The 19,647-nt window shown below is 45.4% G+C and overlaps 1 protein-coding gene across 1 annotated transcript in view; it reads right to left on the bottom strand.

The window, feature by feature from the left end:
• The window catches only part of IGF1R (insulin like growth factor 1 receptor), a 1,159,892-nt gene that overhangs the window by 98,512 nt on the left and 1,041,733 nt on the right, over positions 1 to 19,647 (bottom strand). The window contains exons 17-18 of the mRNA XM_086958078.1: positions 19,097 to 19,326; positions 18,073 to 18,183 (exon numbers count right to left, since the gene is read on the bottom strand). Coding sequence (XP_086814204.1) covers positions 18,073 to 18,183; positions 19,097 to 19,326 — 341 coding nt within the window. The remainder of the gene's footprint in view (positions 1 to 18,072; positions 18,184 to 19,096; positions 19,327 to 19,647) is intronic.

Below are 19,647 nucleotides of genomic sequence, written 5' to 3'. Positions count from 1 at the left end.
TATTTGTTCACCATTGAATAGTCAGTATATTTGTTACCCTTTGAATAGTCAGTATATTTGGGGTAGAGTTTAAGCGTAGACACATCGTTAAACACATTTGTCGTTTTCATGATTCCATCCTTTTAAAACATGTTTGCTGTTCATTTGCATTTTGGCAGATCAGAAGTGGCTCGGGGTTCCTTGCCTAAATAATCCCCTCCTTCCGGAGATAGGGGTGTGGGGAGGGGCACTCCTGTTGCTTCTGGCTACCACTTTTCTTCTTGGTGACGTGCGAACATCTCACCAAGGTGACAGCAGGATGCGGAAATCTCACGCACCTGTTGGGAGTGACTACTAATATACATAACAAGGACCCGCCCCCTGTCTCGGGGAGTCCTTTGGGGAATGGTATTTGGATTCAGGGAGACGGACAGGTGGCCTAAAAGACGAGGCATAGAAAAAAGGTCTGTTACTTGGGCAGCAAGGTGCTAAATTAAGACAGCCGCTGCCACAGTCCTGGTCTGACGTGGGTCTTGAGTTTTTGAAGAACTGGAGCGCCGCTATTTTACCACCATGGACAGTGATTGGTTGCATGCCACAGGCACTTTCTGGAGATATGCTGTTATTAGCTGGAAATACAGAAGCATTTTTGACATTTCCAAAGCAAACAGCAGAACATAAACCAATTTATACAAAGTTACATAACACAGAAAAAATCACCACAATTAGGTGCCGCACAACAAATATGCACCAACATTCCTACCACACAATACTAATCACCACAATTAGGTGCCGCACAACAAATATGCACCAACATTCCTACCACACAATACTACCTTCTGTATCCGGTTTTTATTATATGGTGGTAAAAGAAAACACTGCCTTAACTTACCACCACAGACATGTTTTATTTACCTGGCACCACAGAAAGGCCAAGGGATTGAAACACAGCAGGAAGGGAGCTCTTGTTGCGAGCCACCGACTATGTCAAGTCGCAGTTACATTTCTATTCATGAAAGAGTTACAGATCAGGGCAGCCTTTAAAAACTGCACAACTGGAGAGCTGTGTTTGGTACCTTGCAAGACTTTCATAATAACAGGCCATGACAACACCAGGCATTATACTCGGACTCCATCAACCCAGTGATGCAATATATACTATTACAATACATAAAACAACACGCCAGTCACCATAACACAGAATAACCTAGAATAATCACTTCATATAACATAAAGAGGACTATCATGAAAAACACGTGTAATTTATGTTAATCTAAACTAACAAAACATGCCACAGTGACGTTACCTGCTAACATATTGTACCTTGTTAACTTAAAAAGCACAACACTCACAATGCCATAAAGTAGTGAGTTAATCTAAGTTAAAATATTAATAGTTTGACATAAAATAAACGTTAGATAGTAAGATTGTCTGACATATTATATTTATACAAAGTTACATAACACAGAAAAAATCACCACAATTAGGTGCCGCACAACAAATATGCACCAACATTCCTACCACACAATACTAATCACCACAATTAGGTGCCGCACAACAAATATGCACCAACATTCCTACCACACAATACTACCTTCTGGATCCGGTTTTTATTATATGGTGGTAAAAGCAAACACTGCCTTAACTTACCACCACAGACATGTTTTATTTACATGGCACCACAGAAAGGCCAAGGGATTGAAACACAGCAGGAAGGGAGCTCTTGTTGCGAGCCACCGGCTATGTCAAGTCGCAGTTACATTTCTATTCATGAAAGAGTTACAGATAAGGGCAGCCTTTAAAAACTGCACAACTGGAGAGCTGTGTTTGGTACCTTGCAAGACTTTCATAATAACAGGCCATGACAACACCAGGCATTATACTCGGACTCCATCAACCCAGTGATGCAATATATACTATTACAAGACATAAAACAACACGCCAGTCGCCATAACACAGAATAACCTAGAATAATCACTTCATATAACATAACGACGACTATCATGAAAAACACGTGTAATTTATGTTAATCTAAACTAACAAAACATGCCACGGTGACGTTACCTGCTAACATATTGTACCTTGTTAACTTAAAAAGCACAACACTCACAATGCCATAAAGTAGTGAGTTAATCTAAGTTAACATATTAATAGTTTGACATCAAATAAACGTTAGATAGTAAGATTGTCTGACATATTATGTAAACAGAATCCAGCATACCTGGAATGAAGGCTAAATAACAAAACACCGTGTTATAACATAGTATGTTAACGTAACATAGCATTGAACGTGCGGCAATATGTTAACCTATGACAACCAACACAGAAATACACTCTCGGCTTAGTACAACGTGGCACAGCTTAGCGCACCATACATGGCTCTATTTGTGTACTACCAGATTCACTTTGAAGCCCATGCACATGAACTCTCGGACAACAATTCCCAGAATTCAGGGTGTGTGCGTTATACCAACAGGTCTGGACTAGGCCTGGGCGCGGCCTGCCGGGTTTCCTCGAAGGCTTGCCCTTGTGCGGGACGCAGGCTGGAATCTAGTGTCATATCTGGGACAGGTATGCATCGCCTCCCACTGCCTCGAACTGGTGCAACAGGACTTTCCAGTCTAGAAATGACACCTTGGGGCAGAGAGCGAAAGAGGCGGAGAGCAGGGCTGCGGTACACACAGATCACTGACATACGTTTTGCCCGCCTGTACGAAGGTAGGACGGCTTCCTCTTCACCTCAGCACTGACCAGGCGGGCTCGAGCCCCTCTACCGGCGTGTCGCATGAGGATTCTGGGGAGTAGTGCCTGAGTCTACCCTCCAGCCTCCTTTATCAGTCCAACAGCCCAAGCCTTGCGTGCCATCGAGGCCCTACACGCCCGCCCTCGCTCCCAAGCCTCTCAGACCAGCTGCTCAGCACACAGGGACAGTCTTGGGCCCGTTCCTGTCTTCTCGCCTGCCGGGGCACCGGATGACCAATGGGCATTTCTGATTCAGCAGGGGGGGCGGGGGCGGGAGAGGACACGGGCGGCGGGAGGGGGGGCGGGAGAGGACGAGGGGGGCGGGAGAGGACACGGACGGCGGGAAACGTGCACAGGACAGCGAGGGGAGGGGGGACGGCGGGAGGAGGGACACGGAGGAAGGCAGGACAGCAGTAAGCACGGCCCGGCCGGACCAGATTCGGGGGCGTTCCCGGCTTTTGGCTGACGTAGCATGACGTAGCCAAAAGCCAAAAATTCTCGGGAACGCCCCCGAATCTGGTCCGGCCATGACGGACGCCTCTCTGTTCCAATGGCTAGCCTCCATTTATGGAGCTAGCCAATGAAACAGAGGGCGGGATTCAAGGCACCCATACTAGAAACTACAGATTTCTCTGGAGGCGGAGCTTACAGCTCCGTTCCCCAGCGAAACCTAAAAAGGAAATATAGACAAATGGGACTTGGAGGGTAAAGGCAGCTGATCGACCTAATGTAACCGCACCTCGCAAGGCACCAAATACCAGTGCTGGAGGAGGCATAGTGGTGGCTGCCATGAAAAGGACTATATATCGTTTTATGTAATAAAAGAAAAAAGGACTAGGAATATTTTATGGTTAAACAAATCTAATTACAATGTAGTAAACAAATGCGTGGGAACCGCCTTTTAAAATGTCAATTTAAAAGGAAAACAGAGCAGAACAAGCATTTACAATGCAACAGTTTCGCCTTTGGAAAAGTTAGAGCTATTGGCATTGTAAATTACAAACTTTTTATTTATGACTCACTTTCCGGGCGGTGACCGATGCATAAAAACAACACTGGCAAACACTTAAGAAAAGATCATCACACTATCCCTTCGCCCTCGACTGGCACGATCTGAAGAGACAGTACTTTCACTTTCATCATCTGTAGACTTTAAATATGAATACTCAGTTGGATGCACATCACAAGCACGCACCTATCTCGAAAACAGTTTGGCAGAAGTGGTATTAAGTAATTAAAATGTAGAAATCATAGGCCACTCCTAAAGGTTCGTTTTTAGACGATAGATACACTGTAACGTAACAAGGCGTATAACCCCCTCCCCCCCTGTAACCCCCAAAAGACGGGGGACCTGAACTAAAAAAAAGAGATCTCTCGAAGGAAAACCTCCATAAACATTCTTAATCGCAATCAGCCATTTACAGCAATCGGTTTCCGAGTACCTTTGAACTATCCAATCATAATAAGAGACAAATATACTGCTGTGGTGCACATAAACACTAGGATGCATCAAAAATGCCGCGTTGATTAATATTTATTACATGAGTCAATACCGAGTACACATTAAAAATGTCTTTATGACTTTCACTCAAAGAAAATGCCCTTGCGCGTTTCATATATGCTTGATACTTTAAGCTCAGATTCAAAGTGGAGAGTGGACAAAGTTTTTACTGCAATCTTTGTGAGTGGTCTATAAAAGAAATGTTTGATCGAACATTTTTAATTATTTGTAAAGAAACTGCCTCCATCATAGGACCATAGGTTTCAGCGTATATTAATAATTCAGAAGGCCTCCCCTAGACAAAAAGCAAGGATCTTAAGGAAGATGATAGGATACATTCCATACTGCTTTTTCAGACCAGTGGAGAGGTTCCTATAGCGTGAAAAAATCTAGGCACGGTGAGATGAATTTCCCAATGCCAATCGAACATCTGGTGTGGCAGCGGTAAGCTCAGTGGGGGCCATATTTCGACCAACACACTTTTCTCCAAACAGTCTACTGTATTCAGCCCGCTAGCTAAAAGCTGGGCAAACCAACTGGACCCCAAAGTTACGAGAGCCTCTTTGCGGATTCACATCGATGACTTGAGTTTCAGCGTCGTGGTTAAAGCAAGTAAGGTATAATCACAGGAACCTCTCCTACTGTAAATAAGATTAACAATGTAAACAACAATGCAGTACTGGGAGGCAGCAGCCTAGGTACTTGTAACCAATACTGCATGTTTATTAATAAAATAACCGAGTCAAGAGAACACAGTCAGCTACTCAGTCTTCCTAGTGCAATCTAAATATGGCTCCAAATCTAGGCTTTCCGCCTAGTATATTATTATTATTTAAGAACTCTATAAGACGTCACACAATACATACATGCAGCTAAAAACGTGACACAAATCCTGGTAAAAGACTTCCTGGCGTTAAGTGTAGAGAATTCGAAGCTGAAGTGGGGACGAGAGGTGACGAAAAAGGAGCAAGTGCAGGAACGAAAATGCCAAAGAGCTAATCGCAAGCCACCCTAGTTCTAACAATTTACCTTATTCCAGGCACTAACAACAATGAACACATCTAATTGTTCCAGCTCGCACTACTCCTCCAATGCAAGGTGAGTTAATCCTGTCTGGCTCTGCCTGGGTGAGGAGCGAGACAGCCCCTCCTGCTCGGCTTCGCTGAGTCTTCCGTTGCCAGGCAACACTTCCCAGCCGATCTTGTTTTGGCACAGCCTCCCCCTCACAGCGGGTCCCGTCGCAGCGGGACTTATCCTACGATATCGGCACATGCCTCCTCCGCAGCGCTGAATGCAGGCAATGTTCTGGGGAAGTGTAGGCGCCCCACAGATCTCTGGCGGCGCCGACTTGCGCACAACTTTAAAGGGACGACCTGCAGGGGCAGCTAACACTTTAGAAGACCAGCTGGGTGTCGACATGCACCCCGGGAAAAGGTTATCTAATCCGGGTAGTCTACCAATGTTATAATACTGCAAGTGGTGAGCCAACTCACTCGCCTTGCTCTTGTGGATAGCAGGCGCCCACCAGGCCTGCAAGTTAACTGCTCTGACCGAAGGGGGGCGGTTGATTCGTCTGCCGGTATGTCTTTCTACGGGGCGTCAACTTTGGGACTCAGACAAGTTAACGCTTTCCTGGTTTAGGGTCGTGTGTATGTACAAGACCAACTGCAACGCATGAAACGGGTCGTAACCTGGCAAGAAGCAGTAAGAAAAACACGCGCCTTAAAAACAGTTGCATAGGTTATACTCGAGGCACTATAACCGCAGTCTACCCAGTGCACATTATAGACCATGCCCCGCCGCCCCTGGGGGATTTACACGCGCTTTGAGCAAAAATGACAATTGTGAGCAAACAAAATACACGAGGGAACGTTTAAAGGCAGCACTGTGGAGCTTATAACTGCCGTCTACCCAGTGCACACTATAGACCAAGTCCCGCCGCCCCTGGGGGATTTGCACGCGCTTTGAGCAAAAATGACAATTGTGAGCAAACAAAATACACGAGGGAAAGTTTAAAGACGGCACTGCGGAGCTTATAACCGCCGCGGGTGGCGGGAACGGGCAAACGGACAGCGGGAGGGGGGCGTGAATGGGCTCATGGACAGCGGGAGGGGGGCGGGAACGGACAGGGGGACATCGCGCAACCCACCCCTGCAAAGGACACTTCCAAAATGGCGAAAACAAAGCTTTAAAAAAAAAAACACGCCCACAGCCGCATGACGTGGGCAAAAGCCGAAAATTCTCGGGAACGCCCACGAATCTGCTCCGGCATTGACGGACAGATCTCTGTTCCAATGGCTAGCCTCCATTTATGGAGCTAGCCAATGGAACAGAGGGGCGGGACAACACACACATACTGTAGACATAAGATTTCGCCTGCGCGAAAAGCTGCGCAGTTTTCGACAGGCGAAACCTAAAAAGGTATCAAAGAGTAATCACAGTCATTAGAAAGAAATCTGATAGTGACACCTTAAGACTGCAGAGGGCAGTATAGCCTCAGAGGGGCAGTTCACAGCTTTGCCTTATGGAGAACTGAATCCTACCACACAGGTGGGCCTTTTCACTTTCTTTCTATGTGAACATATGCTTTTGAATGCTATTTTAGCATTTCAGTCAACATCTGTTAATATCAGTTACTTTTTAATATTATTTTTGTAAAGGTGCGGTGGATGAGCTTCCTGTTTTCTACAGGTCTAAGCTGCTTTCATTGGGCATGCTGGCTCTCTTAAAAAAAGTCATATCGGGGGGAGGAGCCAAGATGGCGGCGGAGACGGACGTGTAATCGCCCGGCTCCCCGAGCCTGTCCTGCAACTATCCCATCCTGAAATCTATCCTGCTGCAGAGTTGCCGAGAAAGGACGAGTGAAGCGCGCTGTTGCCGGCGGCGTCTCTCCGGTGTCCCTACCTGCCCGATTGCCGGTTGTGACGGCGTGTTCCCCCGACGACCGCTGTTGAGCCCCGGACCAGTGCCCTGGATTGACGTGCATGGCCGGAGACGACCGGAGCGCCTTGGATTCTACTGACGGGTGGCGTGCCTGCTGTTCCCCGTCGCGATTGCCTGCCTGTCGAGGTGCCTACATCGCTTCCCTCTGCGGCAACACCACTCGACTGGCTGTGGATTTCCATTGTTTCCCCCCCTCAGAACGGCGTTGAGGTGAGCTGCGCTGCTTTGTTCTTTGTTAGGGCGAAAATGGCCGCTGCAGCTCGCCCTTGCTTCGCGCCGTGATGGGTCTCCTTGATGAGACTTGTGTGCTCGGTTACATGCGAGGAAAGGAAACAGTGGACTTTGGCGAGATCACACCCCCGCTATTGTCGTAGAATCCACCCAAACGAGCAGAGACCCCCTTGTGTGGGCGCAACATGGCGGTCGTCTCCACTACATCACGGATGGGCTCCATCTCGACCTCTGAAGGGACTGCCATACATGACCTCGAGGGGCGACCGGAATACTCCGTTGCCCTCCGCAATGCCGACTTCCTGGTTCACCCGCCTGATATCACCCCTGGCTCCATTCTCGCAGCGCTAGCCGATCTCCGAGCAGACCTGCATGATTGTTTTTGTGCACTCAGCGCGAAGCTAGACGCTGCCGTTCTCGGATCGGAGAGTGCCTCGCCAGCTGGCCCCTCTTGTGATATCGACCGAGACTCTCCTGATATTGAACTGGGTATAATGCTGCTACGTGACTGTCAGCTGGAGCAACATTCTGAAACTGTATCTCCTGAAGTACTGCCGCCAGCCCCTGTCGTTGACGCTACAATGTTTCTTATCCCTCATCAGCTTTCACTGTCAGATGATGCATCATTGCTCTCGTTCATGGCGCAGTGGGCGATGCAACTATGTTTCTATACTGCTCAGGCCAGGGATTTTGTGGTTTTCAGCTGCTGTTTGCTATCTTGGGAGAACCTGGGTGCAGTAACCTTCTGGGTCGATGCCATTGTTTGTGACTGGAGGTGTCCATTTTGTGCAGAGGGACCTTCTTCTCGTCGAGAGCGGCCATTTTATCCCTTTGTTTCATCTGGGGCGGTGCCTTTCTCGGAGCTATTTCTGGGGGGACGCTTGAAATCTGGCCAGGGTTAGGACTGACCATCTTCGTGTGAACTGTGCTTGAGGGACGGGTGGGGGACCGAGATGGGACGCTTCCTCGACGCGTGCTGCAGTGATAACTGATGTCTCTCCCTCCTTCCTTATGAGTGGACGCTCTGATTATAATGTTGCAGCTGGAGTGGGGAGTATTTTGGTCGGGGAGTGCGGGTGATTCAGAAGTTTGGCCCTCCTCCAGTTTTAGGGAAATCTTTTTTCTATTCCTCCTTTTCTTTTTCTATATTTCGGGTTCTTTAGTGGGCGACCGACACTTGCTGGGGGGGGGTAGGCCGTAGCCTCCGCATTGATGTAGGGTGGGGGGATGTTTTAATTTTATATAGTTTATTTCTATGGGCCTTATTTTTTCTATTTTCTGCGCTTTCTCTTCCTATTTCTGTCCTGGGTCCAAGGTAAGGGTTGGTGGGGAGTGGGTGGGGCTGTACATGGCGTGTACTTGCCAGTTTACGTTCTTACTGATTCGCCATGTTGCTAGAGATGCTAGCCTACACGATTGGTATCATATTATGCTGTTGCCTGCTCCTGATGTGAAGTGACGATGTGGACTCAGTACTCCTTGATTTCTATTCTTCACTGTTTATATTTTACACGTTTAAAAAACTTTTAAAATTAACCTTCACTGCTCCTGATCTCCTGGTGGCACGTAAACGTTTACAGAGTTATTACTTGATTGCTGCCATCTATCCTGGTGCCACTGGAAGTCAGTATTGTTTGCTTCTGTGCTCATAAGTATCGCGGCCGACCTGACGGTTGTGGGCCCGTATTTGTCTACTTTTTATGCACAATAAAGGTTTACAAAAATTTAAAAAAAAAAAAAAAAAAAAAAGTCATATCGACAGAGAAATAAAGATCTAAAAAGACTAACACAGTTTATTGCTTATCTTTTGGACAAACAGAGCGTGACACTTGTCACAAAATGCTGTTTGGAAACTGAGGAAATGAGGCAACTCGCTTGTGAGTTAAAATGAGCATACTAAAGAAGAATTGAAAAGTACTTATCCCTCTGCTCTACCTCCGAGCCCAAGAAAAGGTACTAGAAGGTCAGGAATATATGTCTCCACCTGCGATCTTGTTGGAAGTCACTTCAAGGAGTCATTTGGAGCCGAGGAGTCATTACAAGCCCTCCACGTTAGCAACTCGTTTACCACTGGCAGCAATGTCCAAGAACCTCTCTGGTGACTCATATAATGTTACCACACCCTTTTCAATCAATCAAGATTCTGTCTGGACCCAAAAAAAACGTTGTTTGCCTGCTCAACTTTGCATCATGATGTAATCTGAGATACGCCCTGTCCACCTTGGGTAGGTTTGTATGGCTGACACCTAATGGCTAAACAAAATGAAAATTGCTTTAAAAAAAGACAAAATTTGAGACTCAAAATCCCTTTATGAAATTCTAGAACTTAGGGCAAAGTCAGAAAACATGAAAAGTACTGATAAATGTTCCAGTATTTCGTCCTACTCATTTGCAATTTAATCCAGGCTAAAAATCTACTTCGTCCTCAATTTATTGGCTCCTCTAATCAAAATGACCATTTGAATAAAGGGCCTCATTATTTTTACCAAAAGTCTTTTAACCAAAGTTCTTAACCCTGAACTCCTAATGATTGACATATATTTCACTAAGACCTTTGTGAATAAACCTATTCTATCTCTAGACCACAGTGTTAACAAGCATTTGCAATGCAATAGGTCTCGCATTAGGAAAGTGTGAGCTATTGGTATTGTAAATGACACATTTTTTTATTATGTGTTGGCTTTGAAAATATATCAATTAGTAGCATTGTTATTCACAAAGCCAATAGCTTACACTTTCTTATTGCGAGTCCTATTGGCTACGGCAATGCTTGTTGGTAGCAAGCAAGGACAGTGCTGTTGTGGTGCTGAGTGATGATGTGGTTTGGCTGAGGGATGTGGTAGTGGCCCAGAGTGATGTGGTGGTGGCCCAGAGTTATGTGGTGGTGTCCCAGAGTTATGTGGTGGTGTCCCAGAGTTATGTGGTGGTGTCCCAGAGTGATGTGGTGGTGTCCCAGAGTGATGTGGTGGTGTCCCAGAGTGATGTGGTGGTGTCCCAGAGTGATGTGGTGGTGTCCCTGAGTGATGTGGTGGTGTCCCCGAGTGATGTGGTGGTGTCCCCGAGTGATGTGGTGGTGTCCCCGAGTGATGTGGTGGTGTCCCCGAGTGATGTGGTGGTGTCCCCGAGTGATGTGGTGGTGTCCCCGAGTGATGTGGTGGTGTCCCCGAGTGATGTGGTGGTGTCCCCGAGTGATGTGGTGGTGTCCCCGAGTGATGTGGTGGTGTCCCCGAGTGATGTGGTGGTGTCCCCGAGTGATGTGGTGGTGTCCCCGAGTGATGTGGTGGTGTCCCAGAGTGATGTGGTGGTGTCCCAGAGTGATGTGGTGGTGTCCCAGAGTGATGTGGAGGTGTCCCAGAGTGATGTGGAGGTGTCCCAGAGTGATGTGGAGGTGTCTCAGAGTGATGTGTTGGTGTCCCCAAGTGATGTGTTGGTGTCCCAGAGTGATGTGGTGGTGTCCCAGAGTGATGTGGTGGTGTCCCTGAGTGATGTGGTGGTGTCCCTGAGTGATGTGGTGGTGTCCCTGAGTGATGTGGTGGCGTCCCTGAGTGATGTTGTGGTGTTCCTGAGTGATGTTGTGGTGTTCCTGAGTGATGTTGTGATGTTCCTGAGTGATGTGGTGCGTGAGGCTAAGGGTGTGTGGTGGTGTGAGAGGGTAAGGGTGAGTGGGTTGTGAGGGTGAGGGGTGTGAGGTTGTGATGGTGGGTGAGGGTGAGTGAGGGTGTCTGACGGTGAGGGGGTGAGGGGGGTGAGGGTGGGTGAGGGGGTGGGTGAGGGAGAGGGGGTGTGAGGGTGAGGGGGTGTAAGGGTGAGGAGGTGTGAGGGTGAGGGTCCGAAGTAAATGGTGGCAGGGCAGACATCATAAGACAGAGAGAAGAGACTGCGTGTTGACTGCGTTGGTCAGTTTCAGAATCAGGAGTTGACGAATAGTAAGATTTAGTGATCGAGAGATTATTCACACCATGTCAGACACTAAATATTTCACACAAATACTGGTTTGCCTGAGGAAGAACACTACATGTTAATATGAATTCATACATTCTCCCTCGCACATGTCATTTTCGCTTTGATTGGTTTGTATAATTAGGGCTTTTTCACAAAATGTCTGTGTGCAATTGCGACCTCTTTGTGCAAACTGACTCTCTGTACATCAGGCCCAGAAATTTTTATCACTCTTCCATTTCAAGTTAATGTCGGACTTGATATAAAACTGTAGAACACACGTTCTGGAATGGGGGAGAGAGGTGTAAGGGCAGATGGATCAGTTGTTGCTGGATCTCACAGAGTTAAGATCATCTATTCCAAATCACTGCGAGGGCAGTGCATGTGCACTCATTTGCATACGCAGTGCCGAATATTTGATAATCATGCAGCTGCAAAACTGGTAAGGTATTGAAATTTGACATGTTTATGTAACTGCTGTTTCAAACACTTATAGATAATCTGAAATACGTGGATCCATAGTTGGACTGTGGCAGAATATGGGCCCTTGCACCAAAATGAGAGCTTACACCACCAATGAATAAGATATCGAAATAGTTGGCCGATGCTTGCAAAACGGGGCAGTTTTGAAAAAGTAAAGACACGCGGAAAAATGAACTTGCAAGGTGTGGGAAACTGCATGCTACTGTGGTTGCTTTGCTTTCTGCAGGCAGTGCGTTTTTTTATGTCACGAAACCAATAGTAAACACTGGCAAAGCAGACTGTAAAACAGGCCAATAAACTCCAAAGAAACAACCCACACACTGACCTGTTCGACCAGCCTTTCCGACACTGCCTTATTGTCCTATAGGCTAGTGTGGGGCCCAAAAACAGAGCAAGTATTGCAGTGGTCCTGGCTGTCTGAATACCAAGCGGAAGGAGAAAGAGACACAAAATCACCCCTGGGGATGCAGTCTGACTCCAGACACTCCAGTCAGGACACATGTAAGACATATCCATATCCAGGAGCAGACCGCGCGCGCTGATGGGATATCTGAGAGGAAGCCCAGAGCCCGGAGTATTGGAAGTATTGATTTGGGATCAAGGTCTAAGCTGACACGTTTGACAATGGTGGCAAGCTTTAGGCTCCCGGAAAATCTCTGATGAAGCGCGCGCTAATGCGCGCACATCATCAAAGGATTTCCCAACTCTTTGATGTGTTGGGTAGAGAGAGTTCCTGCACGGTTAGTACTGATGCACTTAACTGCTTATTGGTAAGTCGGGGAGCACAAATTACTGCTAATCCGTTAAAGTCACACGTTAGAAACGGTGATTTAAATTGTGTTATGAAGACGAATGCAGTCAACATGAAGCTTTATTCTATATACACTGGATATTTCGGAAATAAAAAAATCGAGTTGAGACGTTGTTTGTCTTCCATACTACCTGTTCTCTCGGAAAAGGGATGCAAGCTGTACACCATTACTCCATGTGCTCTTCGCGCTGCCAAAAAGCTTAACAAGAAATGATTTGTGCGCCATGGATCTGAGACACTAATCGGTGAGTGAGCTCTCTAAACAAAGAGAAGGACTCATGCTGAAAAAAAAAGCAAACGTTTGTCTTTAGATGGGTGACACGGACAAAACAAGCTCTCGGCATTGCTGTGGCGGGGGAGCGGCAGCCTGTTTAGTCTGATGCCGAGGCACAGACAAATGGTGGTGGGTGATGTGCACGAGGGGGAGCGGCAGCTTTTGAAGTCTGATGCTGAGGTACAGACAAATGGTGGTGTGTGATATGGCTGGCGATCATGTGACGTTTCAGATCAAAGGAAGGGTGGGAGGGACATTGGCGAGCGAGGGGGTGTGCATCCTGGTGAGCTGAAGTGGCAGCAGAGGTGGAGCGCGGCGCGCGCGCAGGAGCGTGTGGTTGTGCTCACATCCACTGTGTCCGATCCGCAATTTTGTTAGACTTTTTAGATCGCCTACTATAATCTCGCCAACAAGCATTGCTAAAGCAATGCCTTAGGCTCGACCTAAAAAGTCCAACATCAGGATAGTAAGGTGTTATCATTGCAGAATTATTCACAGTGCAAATAGCTTTATCAATGCCTCTCTAAAGCAAGGTTCATTGGAGCAGACCACAGCATCATTAAATCCAGCCATTATTGTCCATCTATTTCAAAAACAAAAGCTAAAATGTGAGACATAAGGAGTATACATTAAGATACCTACGGTACTTGACACACATTGGTCATGTCTCGGTCTCGGCAACATGATATAGTCAGCACTCTGGGACATAGCTGACTATGCAAAGATAATCACAATTACAAAACTTGCAGCATTACTCCCCCTTGGTGTCCTAGAAGCCTTTGATACAGTGGACCGCTATCTGTACATCTTACATCCAAAGATGCACCAAAAGTGTTGGAGTGAAGCAAAACTAAATGGCTACTTACCTGTATAAGTCGTTTTGCAGCATAAAGAATTTTCTGGTTCTTGGATTCTCTGTGTAGTCTCTCTTGTTTCTTCACAGGGTGGTGGTGTCGACCATTTGGAGTTTGGCTCTTCCCTTTATCAGACATGCACTCAAGAAGACCCTTTGCATGGTTGCCTTCTTCAGATTCTTTTTGCCCTCATTTTGACAACTTTGTCCTTAAAGCAGTTTCCAATCCTTTCCTCTTTTCTTTAGACGTCCTATTCTTAAGCATCCTTATTTCTGGGGATAGGGCTGGGAGGGAGATGGGGGATGATGGTGGTGAAAGGTCGCATATGAATCCAGAACATTTTCCAAGATGTAAAACCACTCCTACAGGTAAGTAACTATTTCATTTTGCAGTGTGAATATTTTTTGGATTTGAGTGCTGTGCATTAATTATGTAGCAATATAATCCCAAGCCCCCTTAGGAGGCTGGGTTGAAATGAGTTTGAGGAAGCAAACAGGTGCTTTAGTACTTTATTGTTCACATGGTTATCCACACAATGTTTTGTGAAGGTGTGTATGGAAGACAAGACAATGTGGCTGCCATACAGATGCCTTTAATGATTTCATTTGATTTTGTATAGCGCCCGAAGGCATCTTAGCGCTGCTGCTTTGTTCAGTACTGAGAGGGAGATTGATAGCTGCTGAAAACTAACGTGTGAACAGCCAGGTTTTTATTGGCTACAAAAAATCCCTGAATTCCAAGTATTTCTTGAGGAGCTCAACCTTCTGCCCGTGGAGTACCAGGCAAATTTTGAGCGAAAATAGCCTGGTCCCGAACTATGTAGTGCTCTGAAGGTTACGCACAAGGTCTTAAACTCCAATTGGTAGCCAGTGCAGATTGACCAATGCTTGAGCCGCCGACCTATGTATAGGAATTCCAGAGAGGAGTCGAGCTGCAACATTTTGCAGCGTTTGGAGTTTTTGTGACATCTTTTCTATGAATGCCAATAAAGAGGGCATTTCCGTAGTCTATTTTGGGATATATGGACAGATCTTCTTTATTAATTTCTGTGTATGAAACACGGAAGATGTGAGTGCTTTTACTTGATGATGAAAGTGGAGTTTATCATCAAAGATAATTCCTAGGTTCCTTGCTTTCTGTGCTGGTATTAGTGAGGGTCCCATATTCTGGGGCCACCAAATTGGTGACCTAAGGGATCACTTGTTTCGCAACAGTAGGAAATCTGTTTTACCCGCATTTAATTTTAAGCAATTTTCTTTCATCCAATGATTTATTTGGACCATACAGGAGTTGAATCTGGGTACCAACTTCTTCCTGATCTTTGGAGATTGACACCACAATTTGGGCGTCATCGTCGTGGGACACTACTAAAAAAACCTAAGGACTTTATCAGTTTGACCACAGGGGCAACATACAGATTGAAAAGGGTTGGGCTCAATGAGGAGCCCTGCGGTACCTCATAAGGCAAACAGAATTGTTTTGATGAAAATTCACCCCTGGCTACATGGTTTGTCCTGTCTGTTAGAAAGTCCTCAAGGAGTGTCATCATGGACTTCTTGTGTTTGTTGTCCATTGGCACATGAAGGTAGGCGTCCACAGGATCTAGGATTTCCAAATAGGCTGCCTTCTCCAAGCACAGGATGACAAAGGCAGAGTAACCATCTTGAACATTTGCTACTTTACATTTATTTGAGGCACATGAGTCTAAAATGGGTCTGAGGGTGTTGTATGGCTTTGGTACTATGAAGTAAAAGAGCAGACCGCTTAGGTTTCCTGTCCTTTAGGGACCCATTCTCTAGCATGTTTACATAGAAGGCTATTGACCTCTTGCTGTAGTCTTATTGCATTACCTTGCTTTTGGCCTCATGTTTGGTGGAGATCTTAAAAGTTCTATTTATACAATATCCATGGTGCATTATGTTTAGAGCCCATATATTGGAGGTTCTATTTTCCACTCTTTGCGGAAACCTCCAACTCTGCCCCCTAAAGGTATTAAATGTGGAGAGAGGCCTGCTGGCAGGTAATTTGCTTGGATGCCCTGCTTCTAGCAAAGGACACCTCTTTCTCCATCTCTGCCCTGAAAGGGTTACCTTTCTGTGCTGGGGTATTGCCACAGAGCTGGCTTGAAACTATCTGGTTTATCAGAAAGGTTCACTGAATTGGACAGCTCCCATGAATTTGGCAATATTGTTGTCCTGTTTCATTTTCTACAGCAAGTTAAGTTGCTCTCTGCCAGACCAAACAGATTTTCACCAATTAAGGGAATATTAAGCAATGCTGCTGGTACCTCTGAGACGTTGAGCTATGTATATTTTCTTAACCGCATCGCTGCTGCAGTTATTTTTGCGCTGTGCGGCTGTTTTCAATTAACCGCGATACATGACGAGCTCAGCTCGTCATCCGCACACGTCACCCGTGGCTGATGACGAGCTCAGCTCGTCATCAGCATCGAAGGGGTTAAGGTGGTGCCCTCGCACAGCTGCCAGCTTGCCATATCTGGCACAATTAGTCTTGACTTGAGACATGTATTTGAGATAGCCTTGCCTTCCTTGATGAACCTTGCTCTGGTTTGGTATTGTTCTGGGAGGTACTGAATCAACTACCACCTTTCTTCCCACTGCTTGATATCATATCTATTAAGGAGGGCATTACAGTTATGATGCATCTGTCACTCTGTCATCTCCATTTATTGCTCTCTCTGTGCAGTGGGGCCCCATGGTACGGGTAGCACAGGCCTTCTTTTCTGCAGTGGCCACAATAATGGAGTCTGCCCCCCACATGACCTCTGATGTAAGGTGTGTCAATGGAGGAATGCTTGCATTCTTCCCCACCCTTGATGTCACCGCGTTTGCTTCCCAAGGTCCTTCAAAGGCCTTTTTTGATCCAGGACACTTTAAGATGTGATGGAACTGTTTTTTCTTCTGTGTTGGTAGAGGGGTTCAGTAGGAAACACAAATGTGTATTTTCCTTCTCTAGCTTCTCTAGCTGCACCCCATATTGACTGCAACCCTTTTGTCCACCCCATTTTTCGGGGAAGTCATTGTTTTGAAAATATATATATATTTTTATTTTCTGTGTACATTGTAAATCAAACCGTAAACAATCGAGGTATTCCATAAAGTCAATCATTTGAGCTAGATACATAACATCGCCATCAGACCCTTCCTGCAAGTCAACAGTTATATAGCACATATGCCATGCGAAACCCGATCCGCCTCCCTCCATGTGTTAGTTGTGCCTCGGCCCCTCGGGTCCTCTCGTTCCTTTGAGAGAACGGCCCCTCTACGCTGTCTCACCCCTGTATTGCATGTCCATCTATCTGTGTTCGTTGTCGGGGGAGTCATTGTTGATGTTCGGCAACCCTTCCAACTCTGGGTCTTGTAGGAATTGTCCATCTCTGTTTGCAGAAGAGTTCTTCTTGGGCATCAGGTGTCACTGAAGGCTCTAGCTCCACCAGTTCCACATCTAGCCCCTTTTCCTCCTGGGTCTATAGCGGGTTTGAGTATCCTGTGAGTGAATGTGCGTTTCCACGAATCAATCCGGCAAGAGGCCATCAGAAACCAAAACATGCTACTTTTCTACAATTGTACTAAACACATCAAGAGTCAGATTACCTCAGTGGACATTGGGGGACCGATACAGTGATAACACACTCCAAGGATGGAATTCTGCACTTCATCCTTTAACGCTCTATTATGTATTCTACACATTTACAGCTGCTAAATCAAACTGCACCAGCAATAAAAAGTAAAAGTGTCTATTTTTAGCTAAGTACAAACATTTTGTTTGTAATTTGTTAAAAGAGACATACTTCGATCTGCATAATGCACTTTATGATCCAGTCACAAATGCATTTCAGCAGCTCTAGTGCCGTAAGATCGAGTCCAGCCATGTGTATAAGACAGCTAAGCAGTCTATCAAGCACAAACAGCCAAAGGGCAGCCAATGTGAAATTCCTTCAATAGAATTCAACATGCCAGAGGACTGTTTCGAGTGTTCAAATGGAAGGAAAGGAAGTGTGAATATTGAAAAGAAAAAGTGTACAAGAACTTGTGACAACAAGATTAATATGCTCCACCGGTCAAGACTGTAAGATCTGATTTTGTCATGTTACTGAGATGTCATGAGAACATCTATTCAAATATAAGTTGTCGAGCAATGATAAGGGTTTACTTGTGCAGCATGGGCCAAAAACGTCAGTCATATTATTCAAATTTCGGGCACATATGTTTCTTTAGTCTCCAACCAATTACTAAATCAAATTAAAAAAACACGTTTTTTTCTGGGACAGAAATGATACTTTCCCATTACTAACCTCGGCATCGGTCCTTAAAGATCGAAGATAACTTTTGAGATCACCACGCGTCATCAGCTCCATGATAACTAGGGTTGGTTGGCCCTGGGATACAACGCCTAGAAGGCGTACCTAGACAAGGGACGAATTGGAAAACTGAGAATATGAACAATGTGGGAACAAAGCTCAGAAGAAATACATGCAAGGCTGACAATCACAAATGTCTAGGGTGCCAACATTTCTTTTAATTTGGTCTTGACAAATATTATCAAATGTTACAATGAAAAGACACATCGAAGACCAGGCGGCATGTGTTTATAAGCAGATTTGCTTATTGAAATTCCTGGGATGTATCAAAAGTGGCAATACAAATGCAAATTGTTTAATATTCTTCCTTGTACAGATGAATGAAAGGTTAATGAACTTCCACCCACCTTCAGAGCTCTGAACCTCACATGTCACCCATGCCTCGCAAATTATCTGGGGCATTGGTAACATTGTCCTCATTCACTTTCAACTTAGGGACCACAAGCCAAGCAGAAAGGTAGCAAACACAAAGGAAAACTGCAAAAAGCTCTGGACAATGAGAAACATTTAATGTTTCCTTCTTTTGATGGAAAATACACAGAACATTTGTTAGCAATACAAAGTTCAAGAAGATAACATTCTATGACCAACACATTTAATATCCCTGTACCTTTTAAAACTAAGGAAAATATTTGTTTTTTTGTGTAAGTTGTGGATTGTGGTAGCAAACGAATTGGGTGCTGAATACTGCATTCCATTTTCTATGTCTGATCAATGACATGCATAGTTTCCCGTAACAGCACTTAGCTCACAATGTGTAGGGCAGCTTCAAACATTCATTATAACACACTGGTTGTTGCTTTTCCATCCTCTTCAATGACTAAGTTGACCAAGAATTCAGCAATGACAGTTATTTTAACTTATTTTAAGTGCCTATGTCCATAAAAAACATGCTTTGTTCCTGGGGGACTACCAATGAAACAATCATCTGTCAATAAGACATTATCCTTCAACTCACCACATGATGACAGTTGAATTCCTTCATCACTGATGCCTCGTTCAGAAACTCTATCCTCTCACGCATGCTTGCAGACTCATTAACTGTTTTGATGGCCACCCTAGTTTCAGGTTCATCCTTCACAACACCCTTGGCTATTCCTTCATAAACCATTCCAAAGGAGCCTTGGCCAAGCTCTCGATTCATAGTTATTTTCTCGCGAGCGACTTCCCACTCATCAGGAACATACACTGAAAAATAACAGAAGAGAGAAACTTATTGCAAAATATTTAAAAACAGCTTGAGTAGTCCCTTCCAAGATATGGGAGTAGTGATGAATGGATGCCTGTGCTGACCACACTTTTTAAGAACACATGTAATATATCAGTTTTGAATTAATTCCATTGAAAGACTTCCACTGTCAGAAAGCACATGCTTCAAGAACCCTTAGAAGTCACAGATTCATGTAAGCAAATTCCAAACCACAAGCAGGACAAAGAGAAATGGGTTTGCAAACGTATATGGCAAACAGTCAACACAAGTCTACCCCAAATCTTACGAAAACATACTAG

This window comes from Lissotriton vulgaris, chromosome 2_1 (assembly GCF_964263255.1).
Source record: "Lissotriton vulgaris chromosome 2_1, aLisVul1.2, whole genome shotgun sequence".
Taxonomy (NCBI): Eukaryota; Metazoa; Chordata; class Amphibia; order Caudata; family Salamandridae; genus Lissotriton; species Lissotriton vulgaris.
This window is presented reverse-complemented; position numbering and strand designations above follow the sequence as displayed.